The following is a 14,986-nucleotide window of genomic DNA, read 5'->3' as shown; positions in this document are numbered from 1 at the left end:
ATGTCAGTAGATGTAGCATACAATTTTTCCTCATAGCTAGAATTCTCCATTCCTGGCAACATCCTCTGTAGAGGCCTGCTTTAGGTCGGGAAAAAGAACCCGACCCGAACCCGACCCAATTACAGCGGACCCAAGCCCGACCCGGCCCAAACCCGCCACTACTCGACCCAACCCGAGCCCGAACCGACCATCCCTTTACTTACCTTCCTGACATCGAACCTGCAAGAAGCTTCAACGCGTGCGCGATGACGTCATAGTGACACCAGTTGCTCTGCGCAAACTCAGTTTCATCCCGGACTCCCAGCTCAGATAAGTTTTTTTTAAATTCCAGCAGAGCACTTATCGTGTGTATCCGGCCCGTCCCGACCCGACTCAACCTGGACTCGACCTGACCCGACCCGAGCCCAAAAGCCAGCCCCGGAAGATGGGCCCGACCTGACCCGAACCCGACACATGTCGTCGGGTCCTGTCAGGTTCGGGTCGGGTCGCAGGCCTCTAATCCTCTGTACCGTCTCTAGTGTGATCACATCCTTCCTGTAATGCAGTGACCAGAACTATGTGCAGTACTCTAGCTGTGACCCAATTAGTGTTTTATATATTTGTAGCATAACTTCCCTGCTCTTATATTCTATGCCTCAGCTAATAAAGAAAAGTATCCCATATGCTTCTTAACCAACTTATTTACCTGTCCTGCTACCTTCATAGATCTGTGGACATGCACTCCAAGGTCCTTCTGTTCCTCTTCACTTCTCAGTATCCTACCATTTATTGTCTATTCCTATGCTTTGTTTGCCCTCCCTAAATGCATTAACTTCTCCAGATTGTATTCCATTTGCCACTTTTCTTCTCACCTAATTAGTCCATTGATATCTTCCCACAGTCCATAGCTTTCTTCTTCACTATCAACCACACAACCAATTTTTGTATCAAACATTTCGAGCATAACCTCCCTGCTCCTGTATTCTATGCCTCGGCTAATAAAGAAGAGTAGTTCATAAGCCTTCTTAACCACCTTATCTATCTGCCCTGCTACTTTCAGGATCCTGACTTGGAAATATATTGGCATTCCTTCATCATCACTAGATCAAAATCCTGGAATTCTCTACCTAACAGCACTGTAGAAATACCTTCACCACATAGACTGCAGCGGTTCAAGAACACAGCTCAATGCCACTCTTTCAAAAGCACTTAGGGATGGACAATAAATGCTCGCCTTGGCAGTGATTTCAGATCTCTTGAATGAAAAAAGGTTTCACTTTCTTTCCCACTTCCTCTAGCTAACTTAGTTGCCCTCCTATAATAAGATTTCTAATTTCTAATATTTCTAATATGTCAGCTCTGATGAAGGGTCACTGACCTGAAACGTTAACTCTGCTTCTCTCTCCACAGATGCTGCCAGATCTGCTGAGTATTTCCAGCATTTCTTGTTTTTATTTCAGATTTCGAGCATCTGCAGTATTTTGCTTTTATTTTAGTCGCCCTCCTGCCCTGCTATGCTCCCTGTATCTCCTCTAGGAAGGTTTTAGTCCAACTGCTTGTTCTCTCTGCTGGTTCTCCCACCTCTAGGTCACTTTAGGCTTTATAACACTTTTGTTCCACTTTTGGGTCCCCCTTACACATCTGCTTCATTGGCAATTTGTCCATACTTCTCTCGATATCCTGCTTCTGAGGACACTGGTTATCCTCTATCCCTGTAAACCTCTTTTTGCCAGTTTCCCAGTACTGGAAATCAGAGACTTGTTTCTTAATGTATGATTAGAGCTGTGATTGATGCATTTGTACCACCATGAGCATACAAAACAAAATGTTTTCCAGATGTTGAGAAAGCAGTAAAAAGAAGTAGCTCATCGGACTATGAGAAAGAGTAGCAAAAGCTGAGCTTTTGGCATCAGGCTGGTGGAAAATAGGAGAGGCAATGTGGGATAAGGACAATAGGGAGTAAAGCGAATAGGAACCTATGCAAAGGGAATATGTGTTGAGGAACTGTGATGGATGGGCCAGAGGAGGGGTGGGGGGGCAGGTGCTCAGGAGTAATGATGTACTACAGAGGAAGAAGGTATTGGAGAGGAGATGATACAGAATGGTAGTGCAATAGCAAGAAGTGGATTCAGTGACAGAATGTCTTTCTTCTTGTCTTTGAATCATTATCTTTACCCCTCCTTTTACTTCACCCTTTCTAGCCTTATAAAGCTTTGATGGAGGCAATGAATGGCCCTCAAAAAGGCCATGCACCAGCAGAGTGTCATTGGCCTGGTGTGATGCTTAACCTTCACTGCCCCTCATCTCTGAAATTGTTCTCAGTAGGGAGTAGTTGCTACAATCTGAACATTTCATCCTCCCATGCCCAAATTTTTATTCAGTGGAATGAGGTGAACCTTTCTTACATAGAATCATTTAGTGGGAGTGGGGGGAGGGGAGATGGGGGAAATGAACTTTCTCTTTTGAAAATCCCCAATGGGCTACACTGAGGTGCATTCTGGGAGAGTTCAGTCAGAAACAATGAGCAAGGGGTTTTTAAAGAGGATGAGAAACTTTCTAATGACCTATTTCCTGAAAAGGTGACTAAAGTTGATGGAGCCTTGCCTGGGATTGAGAGGGTGAGGGACGTAGTGTGAACAGAATTTGTGCTGCATTTTTCTTGGAGGTTCCACTCTACTTCATAAATTGGGCTTCATTATTGAGACTTCTGGTCATGGACTACCTGTAGTAACGAACTGTTGCAGAGACACTAGGTGGCCAGTGGATGGAAACCAAAATGATACAGGAAATTTGGTTTATAGTATCAACGATAGATTTCTGACTCTTAACCGCAGGGCGGCACAGTGGCACAGTGGTTAGCACTGCAGCCTCACAGCTCCAGGGACCTGGGTTCAATTCTAGGTACTGCCTGTGCGGAGTTTGCAAGTTCTCCCTGTGACCACGTGGGTTTTCACCGGGTGCTCAGGTTTCCTCCCACAGCCAAAGACTTGCAGGCTGATAGGTAAATTGGCCATTGTAAATTGCCCCTAGTATAGGTAGGTGGTAGGGAATATAGGATTACTGCAGGGTTAGTATAAATGGGTGGTTGTTGGTCAGCACAGACTCGGTGGGCCAAAGGGCCTGTTTCAGTGCTGTATCTCTAAATAAATAAATAAACATTACCATAATAAATTTAACACATAAATCAGTATTTTACAGAAACACCTACAGTGTAACTCATACTGCAGATACCTGTTAACTTTCGTTTATTCTATCAATGAAACCTGGAATAAGAATTTTCAATGCATTTTGAAATTGAATATTATGAGCCATACACCATTTTTCATATATAATTGTTGTGATGTCTTCAATAGCTGATAATGGTGGCCTGTCATTATATTACATTTGTAAAGAAATCCATATGTAAGAAGAATGAAACTGTGTGCAAGAAGTCTTTTATCAGTTTAATCATGTGTTTTATTTAAATTATTGGAAATACACTTAAATAGTTTTTTCTCTTTCTAGTTTATCCAGATCGGCCATGTACCATGTTGTTTGGCCTATAATATTCTGTGCTCAAGAAATAGTTAACCAAAGCACAAAGAAAAATGGACCATCGTTCCAATATGGCCAGCTGCCAAAGATTATAGTTTCCACTACATAAGAGATTTAAAAGCAGTCATTGCCATGCTGATCTGATTGTATGTTGAAGGCCTTTTAGTGAGTACTTTCCTTTTCTCTTGATCTCTGACAGAAGCTACTTCAGATTCCCCCTTCTCTCCTGTCCAACTCAAGCCTCTCTGATTCTTCTTCACAATGTCACTGAATTTGTTTTTTTTTTTCACAACATCCTAAATTCCTTCAATAAGAATATGTAGCCTTGCAGATTAGCTGGATTATTTTCCCAATTTCATGCCCATTTGAAATTGCTAAATTAATTCTGCTGCATATTCAAATTTTCTCCATACGTTCTCTACTACTGTTGTCTGTGGAACAATCACTGTTTCCATTATATTCTCTCCAGAAACTTTCCAAATAACAATAAAATGAGCTAACTTCCCATCGAAAGCCTGTTCTGAATCTCCCTACAGCCTTCTCTGTTGTCCTTAATCTCTTTATTAGTTATATCTATTTTGCTTCAAATATGACCAACCAGGGGAACTGTGTGATACACTGGGCTAACATTCAATGTAGATTTTTTTTGAATAAGTGCAAAATACTGTGGATGTTGGAACTCTGAAATGAGAGCAGAAAGTGCCAGAAATATTCAGCAGGTCTGGCAGCATTTGTGTGGAGAGAAACAGTTAACGTTTCAGGTCTGTGACCTTTCATCAGAACTACCAAAAGTTAGAATCGTAACAGTTGTTGAGCAAGCGGGGAGGGGGAAGAACAAGAGGGAAGGTCTGTGATAGAATGGAGGGGAGAGAGATTAAATGACAGTGATATCATGGAAAGGAATGCAAATGGAGTGCTAAATAGTTGTAGTGAAAGGTAAAGCATGAGTCCAGAGAGATTGCTGATGGCAGAATAATGAACAGCTCTGTCCAAAAGCAAAAACATGAAAAACAAGTTTAAGACTAGCACATGGTTAAAAAATAAATAATGAAAAAGAAAATATATAATACATAATAAAAAAAATAATGGGGTTCATAGTCTGAAATTATTGAACTCAATATTGAGTCAGGAAGGCTGTACAGTGCCTAATCAGAAGCCTCAAGCTTGCATTGAGCTTCACTGGAACACTGCAGCAGGCCAAGGACAGAAATGTGGGCATGAGAACAGGTTGTGAATTAAAATAGCAAGCAACCGAAAGCTCGGGGTCATGCTTGTGGAACGAGCGGAGGTGTTCTGCAAAGCAGTCACCCAATCTGAGTTTGGTCTCCACAAAAAAAAATGTTTTCCCTTACTGGACCTAGATTGTGAAACCAATTCCAATCAATGGGGTGAAAGTTTCCTGGCAATGCAGGTGAAAAGATTACTCATTGAAATTCATGTAGCCAATCTGAACCCAATTTCTAGTGAGTGTGAGCTCACAACACAAAACTGACTAATTCAAGACTAATAGCCACCAATTTGCTGAAATAATAGTCACTGTACTTCAAAAATAACTCGCTTTTTTTCTAAGGCTGTTTCTATGGTTAAGGTATATTGTTAAGGCAGAATAAAATGAGTTTTTCTATGTTGGTTGTGCTGTGTATATACCCTGAAGTACTTAATGCTGACAATGTGCTTGCAAGTCTGACGGTTCCATTTCCCAGAATTGGTTTCTCTTTGGTAAGGCACAAAAAACCCTTGAAAATGAAAAAGGAAGAAATACAAAAATGATGGCTACAGTGCAAAACCATAAAGACATTAATATAAAAAGAATTAGTTAGAGAATGAAAGAATTAAGAGGGATAAAGGAAGCAAGGAATCTAACTGATATTTAACCTTGCAGTAAGTTGATGAAAATACGGTTATCTGATTATATAAAGCACTTAATCAAATGAAAATCCAATTGTCTGAGGGACCTTTAAAATCAAAGTTTCAAAGCGATATAATTTCAATGGACTGAAAACTTTAGTAAACTAGTGATAGGAACCTTTCATTGGGAGCAGAGATGTGGTCACCATTTCAAATAATTGGACAAGGATCGTATTTGAGATTTGTGACAGAAATTGGACAAGGCTAATATTTCTGCAAACTTAATGCTAAGACAAGGCTGCTTTTTTCTGCTAATCTTAAGACTAATGGTAAAGCCACTGTTCAAACAGCAGTTATGCCAATATCCACTTCCTTCTAAATTAATGCCTTACAGCTGTTGGTAGATGGAAGAATGGGATAGTGTGGGCTATAAACTTGTCCATATCTGCTGCTAACAGTGCCGCTCTATGACAGACAGGGAGGTGTGCTTCTCTAGAGTTGAACAGCCTTTCTGGTTTATCTTTTCCCTCCATAGAGTGTTCTGTCTAACACACATTTATTAGATAAATATAATAAAAATGTCTATGATTTAGTGGTCTGCTCCAAAGCAAGCAAAACGTGCCAACTAAGTGGGATCATTTTTGCATCCCAACCACCACATTTCCTCCTTCAGCTATGTCCACTGAAACAGAATCTCCCGGGATTTATCAAAGAATTTACCATTATGCAACAGTGGATGTGAGGGAAAGTAGCAATGTATTTGCAGGATTAGGCACTCATTTAACAGATTATTGCACAATCAGGAAGGAGGTAGGATCGGTTATGACTTGTATCCAGGAATAAAGTAGGTTGATAAACCACTACACTAGACACCCATTCCATTTTTAATATACTAAATCAATTAATAAGGCATAAACTGGTTAACCTGTGCCACGGGTGGGATATACTCAGAATACTATTGCGCTGAAGAGGCTATGGAGGACAGCATTCGAGTGTTCATGCCGCTAAAACACAGGACTTTAGCGGAACCCTTTCATCCACAATGGGTTAGAACTGATGAACGTATGTGTCAATGTTGTACTTACCTGTGAGGCGTACATTTGAGAAAGTGTTTTTTGTGTAATGCGTTAAAATTCTTTTATTGTTGAATTACTAAGTGAATTGGGCCACTGTTAATATGGCAAAGCCCTTTGAATATACTTTTATTAGCAATTATTACTCTAATTCTATGCGCTAGCATTTATACTGTGTATAGTTTGCTCTGTGTATACTTCACGGGAAGTTGTAATTAGCCAATTGTGGGTTAGTAGGGACAATATATATTACAATACTGGTGCCAGACGTTCGAAAGGGCTTTCAGACATGTCACAAGGCCAATTACCAGACCAAATTTTATAGAGACATTATATTATCCACTAAAAATCTTATCTCAATTGTGTCATTTGATAGCTAAAACATACTGTACGTAATGCCGCGGGATTATATTTTGACAATGTAAACTGAGCCTGAATAACAAAATGGTACAATTATGGAGGTCTCTTATATACTCCAGCAATGCATAAAGTGCATTATTTCTCATTAAAACTATTTTTTACTGGTATATAATGAATCCACATGGCAACATTTAAAGGAAACTCACCACAAAGGAAAATAGAAAATTATATGACAGAAATGCATTGATAGCTTTGGGATTGTTCTCATTATCCTGTACTGCCCGCTGCTACTGCTCTTTGGTCGTGGTAAACCAAAACTCGTCTGCATTTACACATACAGAGAAGTTTGCTTACTAGCTGCTAGTAAAATATCTAATTTAGAAAGAAACCCAATGGGCATCAGTGGGCTCTATAGGATAAACTCACAGGCATGACAATCCACAATACTGTAAGATGTGCAGCAATATTCTCGACATGCAATTCAGTTCTTATTTTTATCACTCTGACAAAAGTCTATTTAAAATATTGATCTGAGGCACTTGTAAAAACGCATTTCATCATTGTAACTATTTGATAACCGATTCATCCTAATAAATCAGCTGTAAATCTCTTCATTTTCACGTTGCCTTGCAATTTTCCCTTTATACTCCAATCTACAAATATTCACTTATTAGCGAAACAAGTCCATGTAACCTGTTGCAAGTTATGGTCGTTGTTTAAAATAAAGTTACAAACAACTAAATAATAATATTTAAATAACCCCGAATTTAGTCGTTGCTTTAGATTTGCTATTCTTTTGGCCCTGGGGCTACTGTTTCTGCCACCGATTTTTCGGAAAATACCAGTTGAATTGCTAAAGCATTTTTGTGCATTTTGTCTGCCAGTTCAGCCTTTCAATTCAGTTACTTTATTTATCCGTGTGTTGTTTTCTTTAAATCGCACGTTCATGAAACAGTTAGCAGTGAGAAACCCTGGCAGTGATCTTGACCTAAGAAACCATTAACTGCCTGAACAAGAGACACTGTGAACACGCCCATGAAGCACGAGAAACATATTTTATTGGCGATTAAAATCATAAACTGCCGAACTCATAGACATTTGATGGATTTCTAACGGAACGAGACAAGATCGCGTCATAGGGCTGCTGTTGGAAAGTAATAAAAGTGCCTGGTGCTGGTCATGCAGACACTTTAGCTGACTGGCTTGAGGGAAGGAGGGCGCACTGTTTGGGCAGAAAGATACAAGGATTAGAAAAAAAAACTTTGAGTCTGGTAAGTTCACGCGGCGCGGGAAGGGAAACGACAGCAGCTCTGAGAACCTCAAGCCCGCTTTCAGAACCCTCCCGCCGCACCAATACAAAAGCATTTGTATTTAAAGCCGCCTACATTGAACGAAGTCCTGGTGAAACACTTCGGCTTCTACGATGCTTGGCTTTGGAATCTCTTCCGTTTTGTTGTGGATGACTTGTCTGGCTCCGGTTCGCATGGTAGAAGCCGCTGCCTGCGAGCCCACCCGGATCCCCATGTGCAAATCAATGCCCTGGAACATGACGAAGATGCCGAACCACCTCCACCACAGCACCCAGGATAACGCCGTGTTGGCCATTGAACAGTACGAGGGGTTGGTGGGCATTAACTGCAGTCCAGTGCTGCTCTTTTTCCTCTGCGCGATGTATGCGCCGATCTGCACCATCGACTTTCAACACGAGCCCATCAAGCCCTGTAAATCGGTGTGCGAGAGAGCGAGAGATGGCTGTGAGCCCGTCATGAGAAGGTACAACCATACCTGGCCAGAGAACCTGGCTTGCGAGGAGTTCCCCGTGTACGACCGGGGAGTCTGTATCTCTCCCGAAGCCATCGTGACAGCCGATGCACCCGGTGAGTTTTACAATTATCTACCAATATAATCCACAGCTGAATTTTAGTTAGAAAAAGTGAGTTCTCCACCAGATCCAGATGATTTTGAAGTAGGGGTGTGTTACTAGTTTCTCTTCTCCAATTGTGAAAAATAAGCCACAGTATCACTAAATCGGTAGATTCTCTCACATATACGTGTCTATGATGTAAATAGAACGACGATTTAAAATAATTTTCCAACATTTATGAAACGTTCCAACTGAAGTATAGTTACACATACCTCATGCGCGCGTTGTTAAATAAAGATGTCTTAATGGACTGGAGATCACTAGGACCTTCGACTTGTAATGTATAATCGTGTATTGCTAAACAATGCAGCTCTTTAGATACCAACAGACTTAACTGAATTCATTTCCTTTTCGAGCTCGTCGGCAAGTAAACGTAAGCATGGTACTGGTTACATAAAATGCTGAAGGGATAGTGATTTAAAAATGTTAGAGACAAAAGAAGCTAAATTGTTGGTGACATTTACATATAAATTACTGCTCAGGACCATACTGTGCTCCTCACAGAGGCTTAACATGCAAAGGATTAAGATAGCCAGATTTATTGGTGGGAGTTTCTTAAGACAAACTGCAAAACATAATTGTATTTCATTTAGAACAAAATGAAATATACTCATCAGTTTGGACGGTTTTATCAGTTTATATCAATTTCTCAGTAAGCTCGAAGCTCGACAAAATCTTTGTAAGAAAAATGTAACTGAGCTACTTTTGTTTTTAAAAAACAGTTCCAGACCTATCGATCCATTCTCCCATTAATAACTGCAGGAACTTGGGAGGCGGTAAGTCATTTTAAAATGTTATTTACTTTGCCACAAAAGATCATGCACAATATACGCTTGACCGTGATTAAATTTGCACTTGGTCCACATGTATATCCAAATATATGAAATATAAAAGCTCCTTTTCACAGTTACTATGAGAAGCGACATTACAAATCAGCAGTGAAGCTGAAGAAAACTAAAACAGGGCCTCCCTGGAATAACTCTGAATGTCAATTGTGCCTAAATGACTGCCATATTGGTTAACAGAAACATCTATACAAGTCACTATTGGGTGCAACATTCCCAGCAAGCAACTTAGCCCTGCCAAGTGTAATTCATTGTGAGTGATAATCACTAATGTTTGGCTTAAGATGTGTCGTAATTTTAATCTTTAAAACTGTAAGGCGTCGTTAATGACTGAAGGAGCACAAAACTACGAAGAGGGAAGGATAGGTGTCCAAGATGGAGGAAATGATAATTGTTAGGACAGGACCAGGTGCGGGGATGTTGGAAGTGTCATCAACTCCGAGCATCAAGTAAGTCATCTGAAAGGGGCATTTTGGAGCTTTGACCTCGCTGGCCCGGCAGGCCAGGCTTTCTGGAACGGGGTGTTCTATGAATATCATTCCACACACACATGTATTTAATGGTTGAAAAGATAGAGCTACGCCTTAGGTTTTTGTTTTAACCATTTTTTCATGCGTTGCCAACAGAAAATTTAGTCGTAGTTAAATGGAATTCTTTGTTCGACACCTTATGATGTTGCTCTATTAACCTGTCACTATATTCATGCTGGTATCAACCTATCATTGTTCACAGTATAGAATACCACTGAATTGTAAATCGGTACCTAGACCAACACCACACAGCCTGTGGAAATTTGTCGTCTAACTGGAGTCACCTTTATTAACCCTGGTACAATCTGAGAAACAGATGCCATGCCACAAAATGTGATGCACATCATGTTGTTGCACATGCGATAGAAATCAGTCTACCTTTACTAACATGACTGAATTACCACCCTCCAAATACACACAGGAGCTGCGCCTCAGTCTGAAGTTGTGCAGACTTGGTGTACAACAACTTTAGCACGTGGCGCTGCAATTCTGAGAGGGAAAACCTTGCTCAGTGGGAGCGAGGGCGCATTGTCCAATGTATTTCACTCAAACAGGACCCCGTTGAACAGCAGCCTATTGTAGCTCAGTTTGAGCATTATCTGATTCTTGATCAAGTGGAATATAGATTTCCCAGACACCAGTCACTTAACTTCACCATGCTCAGCATAACTGAACGGCAATAACTTTGGTGTCTGGACCCAGAGGTCACAGATATAAGATTAAATGTAAGACTTGTTCTTCACTGAGGATTGTGAAGCTGTGGCATAAACTACGCAGAGTTAGTGATTAAAAATGCATCAACATTTCATATGTGAGACAGGTGGTTGAAGGAAAGCGAAATGAAGAGATGTAAAACAGGCCGGGCACATGGAGTCAGTTTCCCCAGCAAAATAGCCAGGGAGGCGCATGTTTATGTAAATGCATACACCTTTTTTATTTCCTGAAGACTCAAATCAGCCGTTGACGCGCTGCAACAGTAGATTTACTGCCCCGAGCTCCACTTACTGATGTTCTTCCTACTTCTGTCGCTGGTACTTGGCGCTGCTGTTTTGTTCCAGGAGCAGACTCTGTCCTGCAACTGGGAATTTCTGGCCTCCCAATAAATCATGGCTTCCTGCCTGCAGCACAGAGTGCCTCCGTGAAGGGGGGAGAGTTAAGCAGTAGTCAGAACAGATAGGAGCTGCAGACGGGTGGCAATGCGAAGCACGTCAAGGAGGCAGTGTCAATGTGGACTAAGGAGGGACTTTGCGAATTCGAGGGCAGTTGGGGGAAGAATGCCATAAACTGGGGAGGGTTGAAAGGAAAGCTTGCATCCGAGAAGGTGATTTGGGGGAGGAGATGCAGTTTAGGGTCTAGGTGGTGTGTCGAATATGGACATACACACTCTCTTCCTTTTCCTGCGTTTGTTTAGAGTAACCCTTTATCAGTTGTTCATAGAAAATGCACAATTTTAACGTATAAAATGAAAACGTTGCAGAGGAGATTTCCCCAATCTTTCTAGAAATGTACCACCGGTTTGGGGGGAAGGGGAGCTGGTGGCAGAGCAGCGTTTGGAAGGAGTTTGCAAATTAATTTGTTTACCACAGCCCTGATGTACCCAATCTCTCAATGCCATTGGAAATCCCCATGACGCAGCAAGTTCCAAGTACAAGTTCCTCCCATTAGACAATCCCCTCACATCATTTAAACTCTTTAATTCCTAATGATAGTTCTGCTTTTCACATAGCCCCTCTGCTCGCTGATCCCCTGTTATCCCAACTTTTCATATACTAATGAGCCGTCAGGTGCCACGTAAAATCCTGCCACCTCCATGCCAACATTACAAATGAGATCGACTGGAAACTCAATAGGGCTCTTATATACCAGCCATTTCAAGAAACCTTCACATGCTACATGTACCTGGCACCCAAATGGTCCCTCGGGTGTCAAGCCATGCCTTCCACTCTGCCTGTTGACCACAGTATAACTGAGCGGGCAGACACTGCTTATTGCGATGAATGAAAGGTTGTTGGGGACAGAATTCACTTCTCACTTTGAACAGACCATAATGCAACGTTAGGCGCGCATGGTGCTGAGGATAGTGGGAAGCACTAACTGGTGCAGCTTATGATCTGTAACACCCAATATAAACCGTCACTTTACCTCACCCCTCTGCTTCCTCTTCAGACACCTGCAAGTGTCCGGCAGTAAAACTCACTCAAAAAGTTTACCTAAAGAAAAACTACAATTACGGTAAGTGCCTGTGACAATACGTGGCATTGAGGCGCGCTTGTGATCGGCAGGAAAAAGAGAAAGGGATGATCCTGCAGCTTGCCTGGCCTTTGAGCATGTTCCTTTATTCATCCGAATGTAGTTCGTTTAGGTTATCCATGAGGGAGAGTGTTTGGAAATTATATTCTCTAGAGTTTAGGGAAAATTCCATAATTCGCGTTTTAAAAAAAGGCAAATAGTGTAATCTAAAATAATAAGATTATGTTTCACCTGATATCGGATGATGCCATCTTATTTAATACATTAAAATACAAAACACTCCACTAGCTTGTTGGAAGAATAACATTTGTAATATTTGCATCATGTTTACTATTTAACGAGCGTTATTTTCATCTTTGACTAAGTAATTTTATTGCTGGGGAAACTATAGACGTTTGAATAAAAAACATCAGAATTACTGCACTGCCTAAACTTATACTGACTTTGCACAATCTGGTGCCACATTCAATTTGCTGGCATGCAATTCAGGGCTTATTTTATCGACAGACCTTTACATATAGTTGGCATTAATGGCGCTTTCCCTATGAAAGTGCTCCATAGAGGATAGAAGAATGAAACAGGCTACAACCGCTTATTCCCCAGAATGTTGTTGAGATTAAATGAGTGAATTGTGCTTGTTGTGTGCAAATAAACACATTTTTCTAAAAAAAACATTGGGAACCTCATTGCAGTCATTCGCGCCAAAGTGAAAGAAGTGAGAAATAAATGTCACGACGTAGCCACGACGGTGGAGGTGAAAGATGTTCTGAAATCTTCCCTGGTGAATATTCCGAAGGAAACGGTGACGCTTCACACGAGTTCGGCCTGTCTCTGTCCTGAAATTAAAACCAACGAGGAGTATGTTATTATGGGCTACGAGGACGAAGAGAGGGCGAGGTACAAACAGCAAGCTTTCATAACTCGATGTCTGCTCTCACATGAGTCTCATCGATTTGTCTGAGTTGCTCCCTCAGTGGTCAGTGCTAAATTGATTTGGGCTTTATTCTTACCTCTTGAACAGGTTACTTTTGGTGGAAGGCTCCATAGCTGTGAAATGGAAGGATCGACTTGGGAAAAGAATCAAGGTAAAACTTCAGGTTGCTTTATACGGTTTATTTGTTCCCTTTAAAAAAAAATCGCTACTGCTTGCCCACAATAACTAAAAGAAACGTTATAATAATGAAGTTAAATTTGAGAAGTGTGACGGGAAAGAAATAACCAGTTTAATACTCGCATTCCTGTTGAATTTCTAATTTCGCATTTCTAGAGGCAAAATATAGTGAATGGTGTGTGAATTAAGCTGGTATTTTGTGAATATCAGAACTGGGACCAGAAGCTCCGCCAGGATAGAAGAAAGGGCAGAAGCGGCCAACCAACCGGAGAGAAGCGTATACAGCCCAGAGATACAGCAGTCGCATCCAAACAGAGGAACAAAAGCAGGAATGCAAAGCAAGCACGTCAGTAAATACTTTGCACGAAAAAGTCCTTTGGACAGTATAAAAATGTCTGCATTCTTGGAGTGGCACAAGAAAATTGCACTATTGCACGTATGTCCTAATAACGACTATGAAATTTAGCTATTCTATAACTTTGTCTTTTTGTCCTTTTTGCACGATTATTAGTGTAATAAGAAAAAGCAGCATCGAATTCCTGCACTGTCCTCGTTTGTGAAGACTGTCTCAGAATACGCTGGGAGTGAATTTGACGAGCTGCTATTAATCCGATGGTACACATTTATTGCGTTTCTAGGTTACGCAACCCTGAGACTGTGGTCACATATTTCATTGAAAGAATGTCTGAACAAGGGTCTGGAGTGTGTAAGGATCGGAATGTTCTTGTATAGTCGATGTCTCAAGGCCAAGATTATATAGCTCCAAAAACAAAATTGTTGCATGTCAGATCTGATGACCATGATGATGCCGTACAACTTGCTCAGTTAAGGCCATATTGTGAGCTATGAAGCATAGGGACGACCAACAGCACTTGTAAAACAAACACTGGATATAAACATACCAATGTTATTTGGTCGCTTGTTTAATCAGCCTTATCCAATTATATCTACAATTAGTAACAGAGAAATTGTACAAACTGCAAGAGGATTGTGTGATAGAAAAATAAGGAGCAATGCTTGCATTAAATTAGTTTTAAAATGTTATGTTTAATGAACTATTAAATAAATAATTCTTTGAAAATCATTTGCCTTGGTATTGTGATGAACACGTAAGCTCACTACAGTACTACTGATACAGAAACACATTGGCGGTTGTTTATCAGTGATTCAGTTCTGCTTTGGTTTGTAACATTCAACAAGATGTAATATAAGACTAAGGTCATCTTTGTAAAAGATAGCATTTAATTTCAGTTTTCAATGTATTCAAAACAAGATAGTTTAGTAACTAAGGCAGTGACTTTGAATTTTATGGATTGCAGTTTTCAATCCTGAAAATTCTGAAGCTTGAAAAAAATCAAGCATAGTTATATGTTGGTTAGTAATTTTTCTTCTTTATTTCAAATTATTTCTCCCTTTCCTAATCTATATTTTCCTTTAGCTGGCAAGTTGAAATGGATTAGGCTGTGAAAAGCTCCAAACCAATCTTGTACTGTTTGGGAGAAGACATAATTCAATAAGACAAAACAAATGAT

The 14,986-nt window shown here is 40.6% G+C and overlaps 1 protein-coding gene across 2 annotated transcripts; it reads left to right on the top strand.

Moving 5' to 3' along the window:
* Window positions 1-7,809: 7,809 nt before the first annotated feature.
* frzb (frizzled related protein) lies at window positions 7,810-14,538 on the top strand. 2 transcript variants are annotated; one of them, XM_068035568.1, is made up of 6 exons: window positions 7,810-8,671; window positions 9,441-9,494; window positions 12,260-12,325; window positions 13,036-13,240; window positions 13,365-13,428; window positions 13,611-13,673. In XM_068035568.1, the coding sequence occupies exons 1-6, from the start codon at window positions 8,218-8,220 to the stop codon at window positions 13,635-13,637; spliced, it is 870 nt and encodes a 289-aa protein (XP_067891669.1). In that variant the 5' UTR covers window positions 7,810-8,217; the 3' UTR covers window positions 13,638-13,673. The 2 variants fall into 2 exon arrangements, with proteins under 2 accessions (XP_067891669.1, XP_067891668.1); XM_068035567.1 differs by having other exon boundaries at window positions 7,816-8,671; window positions 13,665-14,538.
* The last annotated feature ends 448 nt before the right edge of the window (window positions 14,539-14,986 follow it).

Source organism: Heterodontus francisci, chromosome 7, assembly GCF_036365525.1.
Source record: "Heterodontus francisci isolate sHetFra1 chromosome 7, sHetFra1.hap1, whole genome shotgun sequence".
Taxonomy (NCBI): domain Eukaryota; kingdom Metazoa; phylum Chordata; class Chondrichthyes; order Heterodontiformes; family Heterodontidae; genus Heterodontus; species Heterodontus francisci.
This window is presented reverse-complemented; position numbering and strand designations above follow the sequence as displayed.

Excerpts from the sequence above, each read along its gene's own strand:
- frzb (XM_068035567.1), top strand. The coding sequence starts at position 8,218 with ATGCTTGGCTTTGGAATCTCTTCCGTTTTGTTGTGGATGACTTGTCTG. Across the intron at positions 8,672-9,440 it reads CGTGACAGCCGATGCACCCG|TTCCAGACCTATCGATCCAT; the intron begins GTGAGTTTTACA and ends TTTAAAAAACAG. Across the intron at positions 13,241-13,364 it reads GAGGACGAAGAGAGGGCGAG|GTTACTTTTGGTGGAAGGCT; the intron begins GTACAAACAGCA and ends CCTCTTGAACAG.